The sequence below is a fragment of the Pleurodeles waltl genome, chromosome 3_1 (assembly GCF_031143425.1).
Source record: "Pleurodeles waltl isolate 20211129_DDA chromosome 3_1, aPleWal1.hap1.20221129, whole genome shotgun sequence".
Lineage (NCBI taxonomy): Eukaryota > Metazoa > Chordata > Amphibia > Caudata > Salamandridae > Pleurodeles > Pleurodeles waltl.
The window spans coordinates 285,143,214-285,164,111 of NC_090440.1; the positions used below are offsets into that span (position 1 = coordinate 285,143,214).

The window sequence follows — 20,898 nt, forward strand, 5'->3', positions numbered from 1 at the left end:
GGACTTTGCAAAATGTACTGGGTTTTATAAATCCATTTCTCTCAGTTCTGCACAAATGAGAAAACGGCTTGAGAAGATGAATTGGTAAGTCACAATGTATTATTCAAATGCCGTGAGTGAATGTAATGGGGAAGGAAAACAGCAGATGTGGACAAGACATTTTCAACAAGCAAAAAAGCATCACCGAAATTAATTCACTGGTGTACAAAAAAAAACTTTTATGACCAATAGGTCACTATCTTATTGTACCTGAAAGCTTTAAAATCCAATCTTTTACCTATACATACCTCTCTAATTAATTAACTATTCCCTAAGACCACTGCCACTTTAGGTTGCAGAGGAGAGGCTAGTAAGAGGTTATTTCTACCAGAAATGTCCTAGATCAATGGTTCCCATCTTGTGGTCCGGGAAACCCTGGGGGTCCGCGACTGCTTAGCAAATTAAATAGTATTAACAGATTAGGTACCCGGCTTTCAGTAATGACTCAGAGTGGGGGATACCCGGATTGTATTAATGATTCAGTGGGGTCCCCAGGTTCCAGTAATAAGGTGGGGGTCCACAGAAGTCAAAAGGTGGGGGTCCACTGTCCTAGATGGTAGTTTGAAACTGTAAAGGACATTTCTCCAAAGATGCCAAACCTGCAAACTAAACTGCTTGACGATAACAGAGAAAGAATACACAGCAACCTAAACTTACCATTTCCCGTCAGGAAAAAAAAAAAAAAAAAAAAATCAATCAATCATACTTTAGGTTTGAAAGTTATTCTCCTAGGGGTATTTGGAACCAATCCAGGACGTTAGGAGTGTAATTCACCAGCACATAAGCACAGAGCCATCGCACTGCTGCTGTGATTTTAAGAGCAGCAGCCTAGCAGAAGTGAGAATGTCTGATCAGCGTTGCATGTCACAGCGCAAACACCTAGCGATCAATACTCATAAGCTCAGAGTAGCTAGGTTTAAGAGACCGTGTCCACTGTCCCTAAAGATGCAACATGGCTGAGCAGTGATTCTGCTAGTTGTTTCAAAATTGGCTTTTTAAATCACTTGGGGATTCTGCTAATTCTGATGGGACAGATGTTAAAGGGATGCTCTGATAACAACAGAGGTGAATTGTGATGGCTCAAGGGTATTGGAAGCTAACCTACTAGTCTGTTCGTTTCCAGGCTATGCTAGTGTGCGCTAACAGTGGAAACTTAGAAAAGGGCCAAATGTTCAAAGCAGAAACTATTGCGACAAATCCGTCAACCAAACCTATTATCATGAGAAGCAGCACAGGATGAACAAACGAACACAGACCCACTTACAGGAATAAGAGGAGGACAAAAAACCCAGCTATAACGGCTGTGTATCAATAAAGACATCCCATTGATCACAAGTGCTATAAGGGTTAAAAGCATGCGTGACGAATTTCGGGTGTGGAAAATATATATAAACATACATATCTATTTTTTTTCCTTCTTTTTTTACCAAAAGAAACCTAAATTAAGAACTGGGTTATAGTTATGGCTGGAATGCATAAAACCACTGATAATCACAAGTTGTTATGAACACATAATACACACACCAAAACTCAATGTCCGTCATGTTGTTCTCCTGTTAAAAGAAACCGTGGAGCCGTCCCATTGGCAAATATGGGTTTTGTGTATTGCAGACACTGTAAGCTATGGCCTGTGTTGTATGCCTTCATTTTACTATAACTGGAAAATTAATGGTTTTACACATTTTAGTCAGAGCCATAATTAACTTTATTCCCCCTCCATCACCCTAGGGAATTCTGTTTTTTTATGGTGAACTTTTTTTTTTCTTTTCAACTCCAGCTGTGCATGCAGGCCCTACACCCAACACACTGTGGTTGGCCACCCTGAGCTTTCGGCAATGTGCAGTGGTGGTTGGGCATATGCCCTCAGAGATATTGCTTGGCAGATCCTCAACCACGTGTTCTACCCTCAGTGTAGTTTATCACCGCAGGGTGATTTCGTGGGTAGCATCATCACAGGGTCTTTATTCACCAGAGTGTCCCGTTTTCCAAGTGAATTAATCCTCTTGTCTGGAGAAAAGGGCAGATGTCTCAGTGAGGAGAAAGAGTGAGTTTAAAATTACACCTTAGCAACACAAAAGGGTGATGGATGGCATGCTGTAACTTTTCAAACACACACCCCCAGTCAAAGATCAGGGTTTAATTCATCCTTCTTTTGCTCACCATGCCACAGGTTTGGGTTATCACCCTTCATCAGCCAGACTAGCTTGAATCCAGTTGCACAGTGAGCACGGAACCCACGTCTGGGCATACCCATCCCACTTAGGGTAACTTTAGCAACACAAAAGATTGATGGACGGACAGCTGAAACCGGTCCCAGGAAGCTTGTTTCCGGCCCAGGTAGGACCTGGCCTGGCAGTTCGGGTTGGATTGTTTTAATGGGGAACAGGGTCAAGACTGATTTGCATATGGCTGGGTCCCAACTGGAGTGGCATAGTAAGCAAAAGAACGATGGATGAAACCCAGATCTGTGATTGGGGGTGAGTGACTGAAATGTTTCAGCACTATGTCCATGATCCTAATGAGTTGTTTAAAATGACCTCTCATCCCCCTCATTCATTTATTTATGCTCCTAAAAAAGGGTAGGTGATGTTGTGAGGACAAGCAATGAATCCTACACATTCTAAATGGGCATATGGCCTCTGCCAAGTTCTGCGCCCAACCTTCTACCGCCATGTGCAGCAGGGTTTTGATGCATAGCTTATGGCTGTGCCTGTGTCAATGAGAGTGCTCAGGGAAACTCCTATTGACTTTGGTTTGACGTGTCCCTATTACAGGCAATACTCCTAGCCACACATGTGGGGTAGCATTTTTATCAGGACAAGTGGAGAGACACTGGGTGTTAGGAACTGTGGAGTCCTGCTGATTCCAGTACTTTATGTGACAGAAATGCAAAGAAAATGAGCAATTTTATGCAAAGTCTGAGGTTTGCAGGGCACTGTGGTTAAGAAAAACTTGTGTGGACCCTGCGAGGCACACCACCCTTGGCTCCCCTGGGTGTTTAGTTTTGAGAAATGTCTGGGTATGGCTGGTTTCCCTGGGTGACTGTCGATCCCTGGACAAAAAAAAAACTGCTACCCCAACATTGTATTTTGGGACCTTTCCTGTCACAGGTATTAGGCCTACCCACACACCAGAGGTACAATTTTTATCAGGAGACTTGGAGGAATGCTGGGTGTTAGGAAATACATGGCTCTCCACAGATTCTAGAAGTTTTCCCTCACAGAAATGTGAAGAAACTGTGGGTTTTTAGTCAAAGGGTGAGGTTTGCAAAGTACACAAGGGAAAAAAAGATGGTGGGAGCTACGCAAGCCACTACTCTGGATTTCTCTAGGTCTCTAATTTTAAAAACATGTGCAGGTTTGTTAGGCTGCCATTGGTGCCCACTGATCTAGGGCTCAAAATCCACAGCTGTACACATTGAATAAAAGGGCCAGTTTTCAGTGGAAAAATGTGATGTGCCCATATTTGTTTTGGGCCCTTTCCTTTCGCAGGTTCTAGGCCTACCCACACAAGTGAGGTCGCATTTCTATCAGGACACATGTAGGAATACAGAATAGTAGAACAGTTGCTATTACCAATTGTATTTCTCTGCAATTGAGCCTTCCAAACATAAGCCAATGTGTAAGAAAGAAAACATTTTGAAAAATGCCCTCTCAATAACATGCTAGTATGGGTACCCACAAATTCAAAGATGTGCAGATAACCACTGCTCCCAAACTCCGCATCAGGTGTCTATTTCAGAAATCCAGGTTTCCTTGATAACCATTTTTCACTTGTTAAGATTTTACCATATGAACTGCTCTATTCCCGGAGCACAATGAAAAAACAATGCAAGGTGCAGTTGGTTCTGGGTACCTCAGGTTCTTGGAAAACTTACAAACCCTAAATATCCCTACAACCAGAAGTGCCCAGCAGACAATTTAACAGTCAATTTCTTTGGGAAAACTGAGAGGTCTACACAAATGTCACTTAGCGGAGTTCAGAATTTTGTCTAGTTTTCAGAAATCTATAGCTTTTCAGGATCACCCATGGATTTCGTCGCGGTTTCCACCACAAACTGAAAGCAGGTTGAAAGCACAACAATTAGGAAAAATGGACTACCTCTTTGAAAAATGCCAAAACTGGTAAAAACAGTTACTTAGATTCAGCTCTCATTGCTCCTGAAAGCCGGGAAAACAGTGACTTAAGCACAGCAAATCTTTCAATTATGTAATTTTTAGGGAAAAAAGACATTTTTTGCAGATGACTTTTCTATTTTTCCTAAAATAGAAGCACAATTTAGCTACATTTTAGCTCTTTTTTCAGTCTCCACCAGGGAAATCCACAAACCCTGGGTACATTGGAAAACCCAGGATGTTAGAAAAAAAGGATGCAAATATGGTGTGGATACCTAGTGTGGGGGAAACAAAGTTAGAGACCTAGACACAAACTACCCTAGATAGCCTAAAAAAGGGCTTAGCAAGAGGGTTAAAGCTATTTTTTAATACAATAGTACAGAAAAAACCGAAGGGTTTTCAACAAAGAAATTGCAGCTATTGTCCCTTCCAAAAAAAAGAAATCAGCTTTATGAAGTCATAAAGCTGAATATTTCTTCATAAAAAAAGGAAAGAAAAAGAAAAGAAAACAGCCAAAAGTAGTCATAATTGGGGGTAGGGGTGATAGAGGAGTAATCGTGAAACAGTGGCATTTGGAGGGGGTAGAGGGCGGTTGGGTGAGTGAAGCGATAGAGTTGGTGTGGGGCTATAAACACAAAAAAAGCAAGCAGCGTGCAATGGGATGCGGTGTGGCAGTGGAAGCAAATTAAGAGCTCTGGTAGGGGGGCAACACGGAGAGCACGAAAACAAAGATTTGTGGGGGAAACAGTGCAAAGGGAGGACAGAACAAGAATACACATACAGTGTATGGAGCGTTGAATGAAAAATAAAGTAGGTCACTGGATGTATGCAATGAACGGATGTATGCAATGGACGGATGTATGCTCCAGGGTGATGGACAATCGCAAGAAGAAAAAATAAAAAATTGAATAAGGACACCGAATAAGAAGCAAAACTGAAAAAAGCTAAAAGTTGTCTGTAGACGAAACCTTATGATTTTCTTTTTTTAGTCATTACCCTTCAAACCACTATGCACCCAATGCTGTTCAACAGAACATTTAAAATGTACCAGTTTCATTAGTTTAAAATGACTACAGTCACAGCTCTGTGAAACCATAGAAATACGTTGTACATCTCCCTTCAGATCACTGGATGCAAAGACAAGTAGAACTCCTATAGGAACATACCACCATATCAAATAACAATGAATCTGCAATACATTTAATTGCAGAAAGAAGGTGTAATAACATTCCTCTTTTGTTAGCATCTTTTATTAATATGCTCTTTGAAGTAGCTGCCCATTACTGCACAGAAATTAATTGTACATATGTTTACTGCTTCTTCGCTTGTAATAACACAGTACCATATTATTCACTAATTCATTTCAATTCATCTTTCTTCAAAGCCAACGGGGAATGTCAAGAACATTTCTCCATCTAAACCACCATATTTACAATATAATAAAATTGTCATGCTCATTGAGGCGACTGTGATACAAATGTCATCTAAAATGCGAACTGAGTATACACAAAATTAAAGTTAGAAAGAAGTCGTACCCTTGAAGACTCGAATGAAGGACTAGGTGGGCCACCGGATTCCCAAGACGTAGCTCCTGTTCTTTCCTCTATACCTAGATTATAAAAAAGGAAATATATATATTAACTCAAGCATTGCACGTGTGAATTAAAAGATAATCTGCTTATCATTTCTGTAACTGCGTCAAAAGTATTTATTCCAGAAAAATCACAGCTGAGCATCCACGATCAATAAAGAAATTTACTGCATAAACTGGCGTAAACCTTCGATGCAAATTTCTTTCTTTTAGAGTGGAACCTGTGTTAATTTTAGCTTAAAATATGATCCGCGCAGCAAAACACAATTCAGTTCAATTATATGTCAAAATAATGTATGAAGCATTTGTGTAATCAGCTTGCCCAATCCTTTTCAGATACTCACTGTTTTCGATTTTCATGTTAACACAAGGACTGTGCATTGCTTAATAAATTGAGCTGTAGCGTCTTACTATAAAACTGTTTAGATTTTGAATATTATTTGTAGAAACAGTGTTAAAAGCTTCAGAGGCAAATCCAGCCACTTGGACGGCTGAGCCGCTTTTAATCGTTAATACAATTAGGGAAATATTGCTATATAAAAGCCTTAGTTTGTACATTAATAACCTGTGACATTAGCTTAGGAAGTGCAGCATTGTTATATTCATCTATTTCGATATGGGCTTGGGGTTGCTGTCGGACCGTCTGACCTTTACATGTAGCCCCCTGGACAATAGCAGCGCTGGGCTGCTGTTTCCTTGACTGAGCACCAATATTCAGAACTATGTTAAACAAACGGGCAAGGATTTACTGACAAGTTAACTGAAGTTAAAAAAAAATATAACCAAGTGTCATCACTTAACTTCAGTAACACCATCATTTTTAAAGACATTTTGCAACACAAGTGCAAAAACATGATAAAGTCTCTCCAAAATTCAAAAAGTGTATTTTATTAACATGCAGAAGCATTTCATCTTAGTACATCAGATTATATCTGTGCACTGAGAAATATTTTTTAAGTGTTAGTTTTCATGATGAGTTCCCTAATTCTTTTTATAAGGCCTTCACAAGCCTATTATCCCCTTATCTGAAATAAATAAATATACAACGGCTTTTAACAGACCATGTGGTAACTCAAACAATCTTTTGAACAATGGTGGAATTTTTCCTTACATTGATACCGAAACAAGATAAAGACCTCCTGCTATATGGATTGTACTGCCAGATTGCACACATCAATATTGATGTGAAGATCTTCACCAAAATCTTGCCAACTTGGCTTCGTGGGGTTTGGTTGAGACTTTTATAACCCTACCAATCAGGCTTTATTAAGAATAGACATAAAATTCAATAGCATCCGCTTCACCATCAATGTGGTTGATAAGGCCAACACCCCTGACATGCTGGTCCTCTACCCCTCAGTGGACACAGAAAAGGCTTTCGACAGTGTGAATTGGTCATTCTGAACTAAAACCTCATTGGGACTCAAACTCAAATCATTTATACTGGTGAACTATGTGATTCCTTTAACAAAATTGCAGATTCACTCTCACTTTTCAGATACTATACCACTGGCCCATGACAGGGGTGCCCCTTCTCACCCAGGACCTTCTCTCTTACGATGGGACCCTGTTTCAGCAGGTAAAGGCTAACCACTGATTACGGACATTGACTTTTGGTAGGGCAAGGACAAAAGGCCCCTATTTCCAAAGCATGTTCTCTGCTTTTTGACTAACCCCACCAGTTCCTTCCCTACGCTAGTGATGGAGCTAGAACGCTTCCACTTGCTAGTGGGGTTCAAAGTTGTCTACCGAAAGTCTACGGCAATGGGAGTGGGGAGAAACTCTGTGAGCAGCAAGGCAGACGCAGCAAGTCATGGGCTGTGACTGGCTTTGAATGGGTTCAAATACCTGCGGGTTGTCCGTCCCTCTACCATGACAGAGTAGCGCATCCCCTGTTCTGTACGCTCTTTAAGGATGTTTACAGATGAGGCAGTCTAGAGGTCTCCTGGGTGGGCCAGATATGCTGCGTAACGATGAACTTCCTGCCTAGGCGGTTATGTTTGTTTCGTTCCATCCTGGTCATATCCCTACGGAACTACTACAGACACGAATAAGGAAAATGCAGGCCTTTATATGGGGCTGGGGCCCATCCTGGATAGAAAAGTACCTCTCGATGAAAGGTCCTGATGACAGTTTAGCGACAAATATCATTAGCTCTGGTGTTCCCTAGATGCAGATAAATCCCGATGCCTTCTCGGAGAGGAATATTCTAGTCTCTCTCTCTCTCTCCACCACCTACTTAAGTTGCCTCAGTGGGCTTATGGCCCATTACACACACTTCGGCGGTTGACACAAGTGACTTTGCACTTACTGGTTAAAACCTAAAGGGATGAAACGGGTCATGCCCTATCCTCCTCTCCCCATGCTTGACAGCTGACAGGTAACCCACATTTCCCTCCTGGACAGGCAGACAAATCTTACCTCAAATGGAGTGGAGGTGACTCATTATAGCTGGGACAGCTTTACACTCCCCAAAACCTGAGACCAATACACCAATGATTTCCTATCAGGCCGTAAAGACCTAAATTACATCACTCAACTGTAACATCAGGTTAAGGAACCTACACTGCAAGCACATGAGCGAGAGACATCACAAAAAAACACATTCTCAGAGGGTGACACCACTAAATGTTATCCTACTTATATAAATCATCAGACAGACTTGCCCCATGTCATGACTACCACACACAACGAAATAGACATAGGACCTAACTCTTCAACTTAACAAATCAGATTGGATTTTGATATGGAGACAGGCAGCATGACATGCATATGCCTCAGATAAAGAGGTAATGCTTTTAAAAATATGCTCCTATGATATCGGACATCCATTCGCCTTAAGACAACAACTGGTGGCCCAAACACTTGGAGAGGCTGCGGGGCAAGGAGATCATACCTACCCATGTGGTGGGAATGTCCATAAATAGATTCCACGTCTCCATATTTCTAGAGGCATGCCTCATGGTGCACTACAGTGGTGGAACGCCACAACACCGTCAGTGGGTATGTGGTGGACCAAAGTATGGAACATTGACTCAATTGAATGCCTCACAGCTGTGATACGGGACACCAAGCCCCAGATGTGATGAAGTTCGGGCTCCCTTTCACACCTACATCAGAACTAGTGCATCTAACTGAGAAATATGACCTCGATCCAATCGATGGATGATTAAACCTACCTCTAAATTGCGTGGGACCGAAGAGCTGTTGCCACGACCCATGTCTTGAACATTACCAAGCTTGCATAACTGGTTGTAATATCTTGAATGTTTATACTGTACCGTGATCTAACAGCAAATCTTGCATATAAGCCTAACATACCCGGTCTGGAAGTGATAGTTTTCAAATATGAATTTAGAAACATTTGTGCTTCCCCCCACCCTGACAACAATGCCAATAGATAACTAAGAGGTAACTCAGTATGTCATTGCTATTATACAAGGATATTATAGTTTATTAAATCAAACCGAAGAGAGGGCTTTGTCCAGCACACCACCTGAACTAATTTATTTTGAGAACCTTTAATATTTGTGATCATGAAGAAAACAAATAGAACAATTGCCTACGATCACAAAATTAGGAAAGCAGAGACTGATCCCAGGTTTTCTGCTTTCACATTGTTCAATTCAGTCACTAGATATACTTGCTTCGCTTCTCCTATGCCCACTTTACGACTCCCCAGAGTGGAGCGTTTATCTTTCAAACAGCTCAGAACATACTGGTCAAGGGATTTCTTCCAGACTGTAAAGTTGTGTGTATTTGTAAGTCGCACTGTCACCTGCATGGATATCCTGCTGCTGAGCAGGTGTACCTCTTTTCTTTTCAGTTATATTTACCACTGGTACCAACAGCACAGCTTGGGAGCAAATTTGAGGACAAAGGTGAGCACTTGGTGGCTAGTTTGCAGCCAAAAGTCTTTACTGCCACCCCCCCCAGAAAAGCAGGCAAAAGTACAAAGAATATGGATACAATTCACTACAACTACCAGGGGCTTGGCAGCAGTGGCCATGACAAACACTCAAGTAAGTCCTGCTTTCTTTATTAAGATAGTCCTATCCTTTCTACAACATTGATCAAAAGGCACTGACTCTCGCATTAGAGGCAGACTCTTGTTTAAAGTTATTAGATGTCTTTAGGGCAGCAAGCATCTGCCAGGTACACACTGCTTTTGCCAAAAGAGACTGTTCATTCAGTTTGGGTTCAGTTTAGCAGGCTTGAAATCTTCATCTTCAGCTAAGATCCATAAGGAACATCCATGAGGCACATGGTTGCATCTCGGAGATAAAACCTTGATTGTCCTTCACTGGAGGACATCCCAACTTTTTATCACAGGCAAAGAATTGGTACATTAAGGGAGCATTCAGTTTAATACAAAGGGATATTAATCCACACATTCTGCAGTTTAGCATGATTACAGGGCACAGTGTCACTTGGAATATTAATCTACTCGTTATCACAGAACATCTGCGCAACTCTTCACAATTAAGATAATAAAAGCCTGTTGCCACCTCATGATTAAATAGCATGTGCACAGTTTCCACATAAGGGTTTTCTGCAACACTCTAGGCTGCTCACACAGAATTTTAACAATAGCCAACTACAAAGCACACTCTAAGGAATGGTATGAGATTTTAACTTGTTGTGGCACAACTTTCATTTCACCAGTCCCACCTCTCTAACCAAAGTACATGTTCACAACATGACCTCTGCACTATCCTGCCTATTCCACCCATTGTTTAATGCTTCCATGATGGTAGCTACGGATCATGGTTTATAAAAACAAATATATTTCCCTAAATGGGAGGGGTCCCTCCAGACGTGGGTCTCAGGCTCGCTGTGCCACTGGATTCAAGCTAGCCTGGCTGACGAGGGATGATACCCCGAAACCGGCTTGAGGATGCTTATTTCCGGGCCAGGGCGGACCTGGCCTGGCAGTCTGGGCTCTAGTGTTCCCACGGGGAACAGGGTCAAGCCTGATTTGCATATGGCTGGGTCAAAACTGGTGTGGCGTGGTGAGCAAAAAAATGATGGATTTCACCCAGATGTGATTGGGGATGAACGTTTGATAATGTTCAGCATTCCGTCCATCCTCTTTTTGTATTGCTATATTGATTAGTGCAACAGTTACCAGAGATGCTTGTTTATAAAGTAATCACACTTCTCCAACTCTCTGTACCAGTATGACTAAACCAGGGAAGAAAGGACGGCTGCTTACCCTGGTCTTCTTCACCTGCTCTATCCTAAGATGATACCTGTGCCCTTTCCCTTTACATGCTCGTTTGCCCTTACTTCCCTTGGGTACCTTTTATTATCCAACCTCATCAATTCCTGAACACATCTTAACACCGTTTTGATGGCCAGGACTATAAAGGACTCTGCACTTTCCTCCTGGTGAGTGCAGTATCAAATGATTGTATTTCTTTCTTCCCTCGTTCCTTATTTTCCGCAGTTTCAGCTCTTCATCCCTGCTGCACCAGCCTCGGCTACTGGGCTCTTCTACTCCCGTTTCTCTGTCCTCAGCACCCAATCCCTCTCCTTTGGTTTCCTCCACTCCAGTCTCCGTTTGTTCCTCTTTCAACACTCTGTTAATCAATACTGCACTCTCCAACATTACTCCTATCCCTCAACAGTGATCCCACTTTAGTGCCCCCTTTTTAAGTGGAGGCAAACCGAATACCTCGGTAGAGTCTGGCCTCTTCTCCTAGTACTGGCGGTCAGGTGTCTTGATACCCACAATAAGTGGGTCCTGCTGGCACAGAAGGCCGAGTACTCTCCAAGGCGCTTAGAGATTCGGTCTGCGCCTGTGGAATAATGGGGGACTAGCCCACGTCACTGTCCTTTATCATCCAACTTTCATTCATACTAGAAGATCTTCACTTTCCGCACATTACTTACAGCAATATTTCCTGTTAAGCTTTATATTTTAGATTATCTTTTACATAATTTCCAACTATTTCCATTTCTCTCTGCTCATTTGCGTTTTCATTTTCCTCTCCTGCTTTATAATCACAGCTGTGTGAATTTAATGATGCAACGGCTTTCGCTTTAGTTTCATTCTCAACAGTGGTCTTATTTTTGAAGCCATGTTTAAGAGACAAAGGCGTGCAATACAGAGGCATTCATTTATTCAGTCATTTTGGTTTGAAGGCTTTTCTGCCTTAAGCAAACATTAATAACAAAACGGCAACAAAATGTGCACATATTTTTTTTTCGGGGTTGCCTATGGAGTGCATTTAAGTCTTGTATAAGGAAACGCGAAAATACAAAAATCTTGTAGGGACATTGAAGACAAAAGAAGTATTTCAATTGTATTAATTTCATAAAAATAAAACACTGAATTTCCCCCACCTTTGTAAAATTGTGAGGTTTCCAAAATTAACAGACCTCAATACGTGTGGACAATGCAAAGGCAGCATGTGGCAGTCATCTACCACCTGCTATACGTTGATCCAATAAACTATGTTGCCAAAGAAATCCAATTTAGCTTTTCATGGAAAGATACTAAAGGTACGAGTTTCATTCTTATACTGCTTCTTTATCCAATTTACTTTTGGGTATAATGACATTGCTTGCAGATAAGACAAAGCAATATAACGTTGAAAACATGCTGCTGAATGCATTTTACAATAGAAACATTCAGAACATGCCCCAATTTGTTTTCAGAGTTTTATTAGAAGTGCGCGATTTATGACCATGTAGCCACCGTAATTTATTTTTGTCAGCTTTTTTTTTTTCAGAAAAGGAAAAACACTACCATAGGCGTGTAAGATGCAATACCGCTTGTATTAGCCTTATCTAAAAATATCAGCTACGCTTGCCGCACGCTGGAAATTACCTTTCAGTTTAGCGAATATTATTCCATACATTTCTGTACAGGGTGATAAGATATAAATGTAATGGAATTCACTTATGCATTTCAAATCAACTTATTGTTTCTGTAATCAACAATATATGACAAGGCCTGCAGTTTTAAGCACAGGTGTATTTTGAGGATACACATACACAAGGAGGCTTTGCTATGAACATTGATATACTTCCAAGGGCACAGCCTAGTCCGTTCCTAACTACTAAAGTTAACTGACGAATAGAATTCGTAACAGAAGTTACAGGAGGACGACTAGTGCTCAATTGTAGCTCAGTGCTGGTTTAAGTCATAATCATCCATTCTATTCACAACTGAAGGACTATGCATGGCACTTTTCTATCTATACTTGATCCCTTTCTAGAAACAGGAAGAGACGATTTATGTATTGTATTGTATTGTAATCGTATTTATATAGCGCTTACTACCCCTGACGAGGCGTCAAAGAGCTTTTCGATGAGTAGCACGCTACTCTGGAACCCAACAAGAATTAGTGATGGATTAGTATAGTTAAATAATGAGTACAGTTTTAGTATTATTATGAGTTAATTTGAGCTGCGGATATGAGAGTTTGTTAGTTAGATTGACTGGAGTAATGGAGGGGTGGAGGAGGAAAGAAATCCAGAAGTGTTAATTGGGAGTATATCCTTCATTTACTCAACCCAAAGGCTTGGGGTGAGTAAAGGGGGGCGGAGGGGGAAGAGTATGTGGAAGGGTTAGGGAGAGCATAGTAGCAGGGTGAGATAAATGCAGGAGAATTTAGTGGGGTTGTGTGGGAGGTCACAGTAGTAGAGTGAGGTTTGGTGAGTTAGATGTGGAAGCGGAGGGAAGAGGTTAGGCAGAGATATTTAGGAGATGAAAGTAGTAGAAGGGATTTGGGATGAGTCAGAGTGAGAATGGAGGATAGTTTGATAGAGACATGACATATGATGATGAGTAGATAAGTGTGATAAGATGAGAGCAGGAATTCATAGATATCTAGTATACCAACCCACCCAGGAGCCATGCAATGATCCACGAACATGCCAAGCACAGAAACAACATATACACATATATATATATATATATATATATATATATACACACACACACATAAATACACACACATATGCACATACAATACATAATTAGAACCATGGGTAAAAAATACTTAGTCAAACAGGTTTAAAGAGTGTGTGTGTATTTTATTGTTATGACATAGTAGCAATACATATTTTCTAAAGAAACTATAAATAAATAGAAATATACATATAATCTGAAAAAAAAATATTTGTCAACATAGGCATATGCAGTTCATAGTTGTTTGAATAAGGTGGTTATGAAGGAAAGAGCCAACTCTTGAGTAGTTTTCTGAAGACAAGAAAGTTATCTGTGGCTCTTACAGTTGGGGGTAATGAATTCCATAGTTTGGCTGCTTGGACGGAGAAGGATGTACCACCTATAGTCTTTTTCTTGTATGGTGGTGTTCTAAGGCGGGGTGCCAATCTTGAGCGGAGGGTTCTTTGTTGGATGTATTTGGTAATTTTCTTGGTCCTGTTCCATGTATAGCTTTGTGGGTGATACAAAGCAGTTTGAAAGTGCATCTTCTGTCAACAGGTAACCAGTGTAGTGCTCTCAAGGCAGGGGAGATGTGGGCTTGCGGCTTTATATGTAATAGTAGCCTGGCTGCGGAATTCTGGCTATGTTGTAGTTTTTTCATAACAGATAGAGATGATCCATGGTATGTCAAGGCAGGAAATATTTATGTGGCACTTTAACACGTTTTTAGAGACACTACACTAAATAAATGTGCTGTCACATATTACTACAATTTACCGGTTAACCTCAATCCATATAAATTGTAACTGACATCAGAAAATACAGCCTAGTGCCTCACTGAATGAATGCAACTAACAATGGCTGAACAGTTGAAACAATTTGCCAATATGAAGTAGTCCAATTCAATGCGACTATCTCACAATGCATTGATTTAAATCCAAGCATCATGGTTATGAATACATATCTTTGCTTCAAGCCACTTCACATGTCAAAACAACAAGGCAAAAACTGTATGCAAATCTTTGTAAGCAATATGCTGCTAATTGCCAAAGCTGAGGGAGGTGCATCCTGACCCCTCAAAGCATCTCCTCATGACTCACGGCCCTCATCCCACATACAATGGTAACAAGCATTGGCAAATGCAATAGGTCTCGTCTACACAAGATCTATTGGCGTTTACATTGTGTTTTTGCCAGATTGTACTTTACTGTGGCTGCTGTTCAGCATTGCTAAAGTTAGTGGTGTCGAGTGGAGTTGGAGAGCAGAAAGTTGTAGAGTCGCTTGGGAGGAGTAGTGTTGTAGGGGTGAGTAGAGTTCAATGGTTTAGTGGTAGAGAGTGTCGTTGGGTGGTGCAGGGTGGAATAGGGTGGAGGGTTGGAGTTGACTGAAGTAGTGGTGTGGACTGGAGTAGAGTGGGATGGATTGCATCAGAGCAGAGTTGGGCGGATTGGCATGGGGTGGATTGGAGTGGGATGGATTGATTTGGGGCAAGGTGGACTGGAACAGGGTGATTACATTGGATTGGGGTGGGTGGATTGGACTGAAGTGATAGGACTAGGGTGAGGTGGACTGGGGTAGGGTGGATTGGATTGGGGTGGTTTTCAGTGAGGTAAATTGGAGTGGAACGGATTAGACTGGAGTGGGGTGGACTGAACTGGAATGGATGGATGGATGGATTGATTATTTGGAGTAGGGTGGATCGATTGGAGTGGGGTAGAGTCAGGTGGATTAAACTAGAGTGGAGTGGGTGGGGTGGACTAGAGTTGATTGGAGTGTGGTTGACTGGACTGCATTGGGTGGGGTGGATTAGAATGGTGTGGGTGGATTGGATGGGGTGGAGTGAGGTGGGGTGGACTGGGATGGAGTGAGGTGTTTTGCACTGAGGTGGGGTGGATTAAGTGGGGTGAACAGGACTGGAGTGAGCTGAATTGGACTAGAATGGGGGTGGATTAGACTGGAGTGGTGTAGAATTGAGTGGGGGGATGGAGTGGGTGGATTGGATTGAGTGGGGTGAACTGGATTGATTGAGGAGGTGTGGATTGGATTATGGTGGAGTGTACTGGAATGGGAATTTGGTGGATTGGAGTGGAATGGATTTTTTTGTAGTGGGGTGAAGAGAGGGCACTGGATTTCAGTAGGATGGATTGTGGTTGACTGGACTGGAGTGGGATGGACTTGTGTGGAATGGACTGGACTGGGATGATTGGAATGGAGTGGATCGTACTGGTATGGGGTGGTTTGGATTGGTGTGGGGTGAATTTGATTGGTGTGGGTTGGATTAAGGTGGATTGGTGAGTGGACTGTATTGTACTGAAGTGGGGTGAGTTAAAGGTGAACTGGATTGGATTGGGGTGGACTCAACTGGGATGGTTTGGATTGGGGTAGAGTGGTTTGCACTGGACCACAGTGGGGTGGATTGGAGTAGCGTATAGTGGGGTGGATTGGAATAGAGTGGGGTGTGGTAGACTAAGTAGATTGGGTAGGATAGGATTAGAGTGGGGTGATTTGGAGTAGAGCGGGTGGATTGGGTCAGGGCGGGGTCGACTGGAGGAGAGTGAGGTGAGGTGGAGTGGGTGGCACATAATGGGGTGGGGTCACATGGAGTGGGTTGAATTGAAATGGGATGGAGTGGGGTGGACAAAAGTGGGGAGGACAGGAATGGAGTGAGGCGTATTGGACTAGGGTGGGTGGACTGGATTGGAGTGGAGTGGGGTGGTGAGGACTGGAGTGGAATGAATTGGATTGGAGTGGGATGGATTAGATTGATGTGGAGCACAGTGGATTGGAGGGGATGGATTAAGGTGATGTGGGGTTGATTGGAGTGGGTGGGGTAGATTAAGGTGAACTGGACTGGACTGGGGTGGACGAAAGTTGACTAGACTGGAGTGAGGCGGGTGGATTTAAGTAGGGTAGATTGGATTTGAAGTTGAATGTGCTGGATTGGAGTGGCATGGATTGGACTTTAGCGAATGGGCTGGACTGAAGTGGGTCGGATTGGAGTAGACTGGACTGGAGTGGGACCGATAGTTTTGGTTTGCAGTGGGGCGGATTGGAGTGGGACAGACTTTTTTTAAACTGGAGTGGGGTAGATTATTATGGATTGGAGTAGCAATTGTACCCTTAGTTGCCGATTTTCCCATATTGTTGACTGCAAAAGAGACAAACAGTTGCTTTGTTTTTTCCATGCAGTCCATCCAGTGTGCGTCTAATGTATGTAACACTCTCTCTGCTTGATTTTTTTAAGTTTTAGAAAGAACTGGGTGTCTGAATTGGTTGATTTATGTGGAAGTGTGAAACTACTATGGGTAGAAACTGTGGTTATGTCCTCGTGACAATTCTGCCTTTGTAAACCAATAAATATGGTTCTTGAAAAGCGTACGCAAATATCCCTGACCAATTCATCCATAGAGCATTGCCTTGAGATTTGCGGTGTGGTTACCTGGATGCGAAGTTTTGGCATTTTGCGTTTTCTTTTGTTGCAAATAGATCTATTTGAGGGGTTCCCCAAATTTGGAAGTAAGTGTTCAGGATTTGGGGGTGAATTTCCCATTCGTGGACCTGTTGGTGATCCCGAGAGAGATTGTCTGCTAGCTGGTTCTGGATCCCTGGAATAAACTGGGCTATTAGGCGAATGTGGTTGTGAATTGCCCAATGCCATATTTTTTGTGTTAGGAGACACAACTGTGTTGAGTGTGTTCCCCCCTGTTTGTTTAAATAATACATTGTCGTCATGTTGTCTGTTTTGACAAGAATGTATTTGTGGGTTATCATTGGTTGGAATGCTTTCAATGCTAGAAATACTGCTAACAATTCTAGGTGATTTATATGAAACTTTCTTTGATGTACGTCCCATTGTCCTTGTATGCTGTGTTGATTGAGGTGTGCTCCCCACCCTGTCATGGAAGCATCTGTTGTTATTACGTGTTGTGGCACTGTGTCTTGGAAAGGCCGCCCTTTGTTTAAATTTGTACTGTTCCACCATAGAAGCGAGATGTATGTTTGGCGGTCTATCAACACCAGATCTAGAAGTTGACCCTGTGCATGTGACCATTGTGATGCAAGGCACTGTTGTAAGGGCTGCATGTGCAATCTTGCGTTTGGGACAATGGCTATGCATGAGGACATCATGCCTAGGAGTTTTAATACCATCTTTGCGTGTATCTTTTGTGTTGGATACATAGCTTGTATCACCTTGTGAAAATTTTGAACCCTTTGTGGACTTGGAGTGGCTATCCCCTTTGTTGTGTTGATTGTCGCTCCTAAGTATTGCTGTGTTTGACGAGGCAAAAGGTGTGACTTTGCATAGTTGATGGAGAAACCTAGTTTGTAAAGGGTTTGTAGAACATAATCTGTGTGGTGTGAACACTTTGTTAGCGAGTTGGTTTTGATTAACCAATCGTCTAGGTACGGAAACACATGTATTTGCTGCCTCCTGATATGTGCAGCTACTACTGCTAGACATTTTGTAAAGACTCTTGGAGCTGTTGTTATTCCGAATGGCAACACTTTGAATTGGTAATGTATTCCTTTGAATACGAACCTTAGGTATTTCCTGTGCGAGGGATGTATCGGTATATGGAAATACGCGTCTTTTAGATCTAACGTTGTCATGTAGTCTTGCTGTTTCAGTAGTGGTATTACGTCTTGTAACGTGACCATGTGAAAGTGGTCTGATTTGATGTAGGTGTTTAGTGTTCTGAGATCTAATATTGGTCTCAGAGTTTTGTCCTTTTTTGGTATTAGAAAGTACAGTGAGTAAACTCCTGTGTTCTTTTGTGTTTTTGGTACTAATTCTATTGCGTCTTTTTGCAGTAATGCTTGAACTTCTAGTCCTAGAAGGTCTATATGCTGTTTTGACATATTGTGTGATTTCGGTGGGACATTTGGAGGGAGTTGGAGAAATTCTATGCAATAACCATGTTGGATAATTGCTAAGACCCAAGTGTCTGTTGTTATTTCTTCCCATGATTTGTGGAACTGGCTTAGTCTTCCCCCCACTGGTGTTGTGTGAAGGGGTTGTGTGACTTGTGAGTCACTGTTTATTTGGAGGGGTTTTTGGACCTTGAAACTTTCCCCGGTTTCTTGGGAATTGGCCCCCTCTGTATTGGCCCCGAAAGCCACCCCTTTGATATTGTCCCTGGTAGGGAGGTGGTCTTGATTGTGAGGTGCTGGCTTCTGTTGCTTGACCTCGAAACCCTCCTCTGAAAGTAGTTTTGCGAAATGTGCCAAATGTGCCTCTGCCCTGCGGGGAATAGAGTGCGCCCATGGCTTTAGCTGTGTCAGTGTCCTTTTTTAATTTTTCAATTGCAGTGTCCACTTCTGGGCCAAACAATTGCTGTTCATTGAACGGCATATTGAGCACTACCTGTTGTATCTCAGGTTTGAAGCCGGATGTGCGCAACCATGCGTGCCTCCTTATTGTTACAGCAGTATTTATTGTTCTTGCAGCTGTATCTGCTGCATCCATAGAAGAACGGATTTGGTTGTTGGATATATTCTGTCCCTCTTCAACCACTTGTTTTGCCCGTTGCTGGAATTCTTTGGGGAGGTGCTCGATGAGATGCTGCATCTCGTCCCAATGGGCTCTGTCATATCGCGCTAGGAGTGCCTGCGAGTTGGCGATGCGCCATTGATTTGCAGCTTGTGCTGCAACCCTTTTCCCCGCTGCATCAAACTTGCGGCTCTCCTTGTCAGGAGGTGGTGCGTCGCCTGATGTGTGCGAGTTGGCTCTTTTACGAGCTGCTCCTACGACAACTGAATCTGGTGTCAGTTGTGATGTAATAAAAGCAGGGTCTGTGGGCGGTGCCTTGTATTTCTTCTCCACCCTTGGAGTTATTGCTCTGCTTTTAACTGGCTCCTTAAAAATTTGTTTAGCGTGCCTTAGCATTCCTGGGAGCATAGGAAGGCTTTGATAATTGCTATGGGTGGAGGACAGGGTGTTAAAGAGGAAGTCATCCTCGATAGGCTCTGAATGTAGCGATACATTATGAAACTCTGCTGCCCTAGCTACCACCTGTGCATATGCTGTACTGTCCTCAGGTGGTGAGGGCTTAGTGGGGTACGACTCAGGGCTATTGTCCGATACTGGAGCGTCAGAGATCCCATGCGTCCTGATCATCTTGGCTCATGGTGGTATGTGCTGGTGATTGTGGCGGAGTCTGTGCCGGCGATATAGGAGTTGCCGGTGGTGGAGAGGGTGGTGGAGTTGCTTTCTTTACCACTTTTGCTTGTGGTGTCTTTTCTTGTTGTTGGAAATCTAGTTTCCTTTTTCTTCTGATTGGGGGAAGAGTGCTGATCTTCCCTGTACCACTTTGTATAAAGATCCGCTTTTGTGTGTGATCTACATCCGTTGTTTGTAATTCCTCCTCAAATCTGTGTCTTTGTAGTTGGGAGGACAGTGATTGTTCCTCTGAGTAGGAACTGGCTTTTGGTTCGGTTGCTGGGCGTTTTGGCACCGAAGCCGTGTCTTTTGTTGTTTTCGGCTCCGACGAGATCTTTCTCTTTTTCGGTGTCGTACCCTCTCAGTGTCGACCATCTTCGGTGCCGCTATCTCTGTGCCGAGCAGCTTCGGTGCCGCTGTCTAGGTGTCGACCCTTTTGTGCGGCACTTTCTCGGTCCCGAGATTGCTGTGTGCCTGTGTCTCGACCTGAGTCGGATGATCTCGGCACCAGCTCGCCCTTTTTCGTTGCCGATGGACGGTCACCTACTTTATGGGTTGAGCCATGGCCTGTTGGCAGTGGCGTCCCCTGGGCTTTGTCTGTTTTTTCGTGTGTTCTTTCTTTCGACGTCTTACTCACGGTTGGTTGCTCGTCGACGTCGAATTCTTCGGAATCCGAATCGCGGATGGAGAAAGTTTCTTCTTCTCCTTCCTCCTCGAACCCTTGTTGTCCTGTCGGCGTGGAAGCCATCTGTAACCTCCTGGCTCTTCGGTCCCTGAGCGTTTTTCTCGACCGAAACGCGCGACAGGCCTCACACGACTCTTCCTTGTGCTCGGGGGACAGGCACAAGTTACAGACCAAATGTTGGTCTGTATAAGGATATTTACTGTGGCATTTAGGACAGAATCGGAACGGGGTCCGTTCCATCAGTCTCGATGTTGCACGCGGTCGGGCCGACCAGGCCCCGACGGGGGATCGAAAATACCCCGAAGGGTTTCCGGAGCTCTTTAAGGCTCGGTGTCGATTTGCCCTAACTATCCCGATACCGAACGAAACAATACCGACAAATTTTCCGTTGATTCTGACTAACTTTCC

The 20,898-nt window shown here is 42.9% G+C and overlaps 1 protein-coding gene across 8 annotated transcripts in view; it reads right to left on the reverse strand.

Annotated features, from left to right (window-relative positions):
* Positions 1–20,898, reverse strand: part of TCF12 (transcription factor 12) — a 641,728-nt gene that overhangs the window by 493,798 nt on the left and 127,032 nt on the right. For all 8 annotated transcript variants that reach the window (XM_069222409.1, XM_069222403.1, XM_069222408.1 and 5 more), the window contains exon 4: positions 5,690–5,763. In XM_069222409.1, the coding sequence (XP_069078510.1) occupies positions 5,690–5,763 (74 nt within the window). The remainder of the gene's footprint in view (positions 1–5,689; positions 5,764–20,898) is intronic.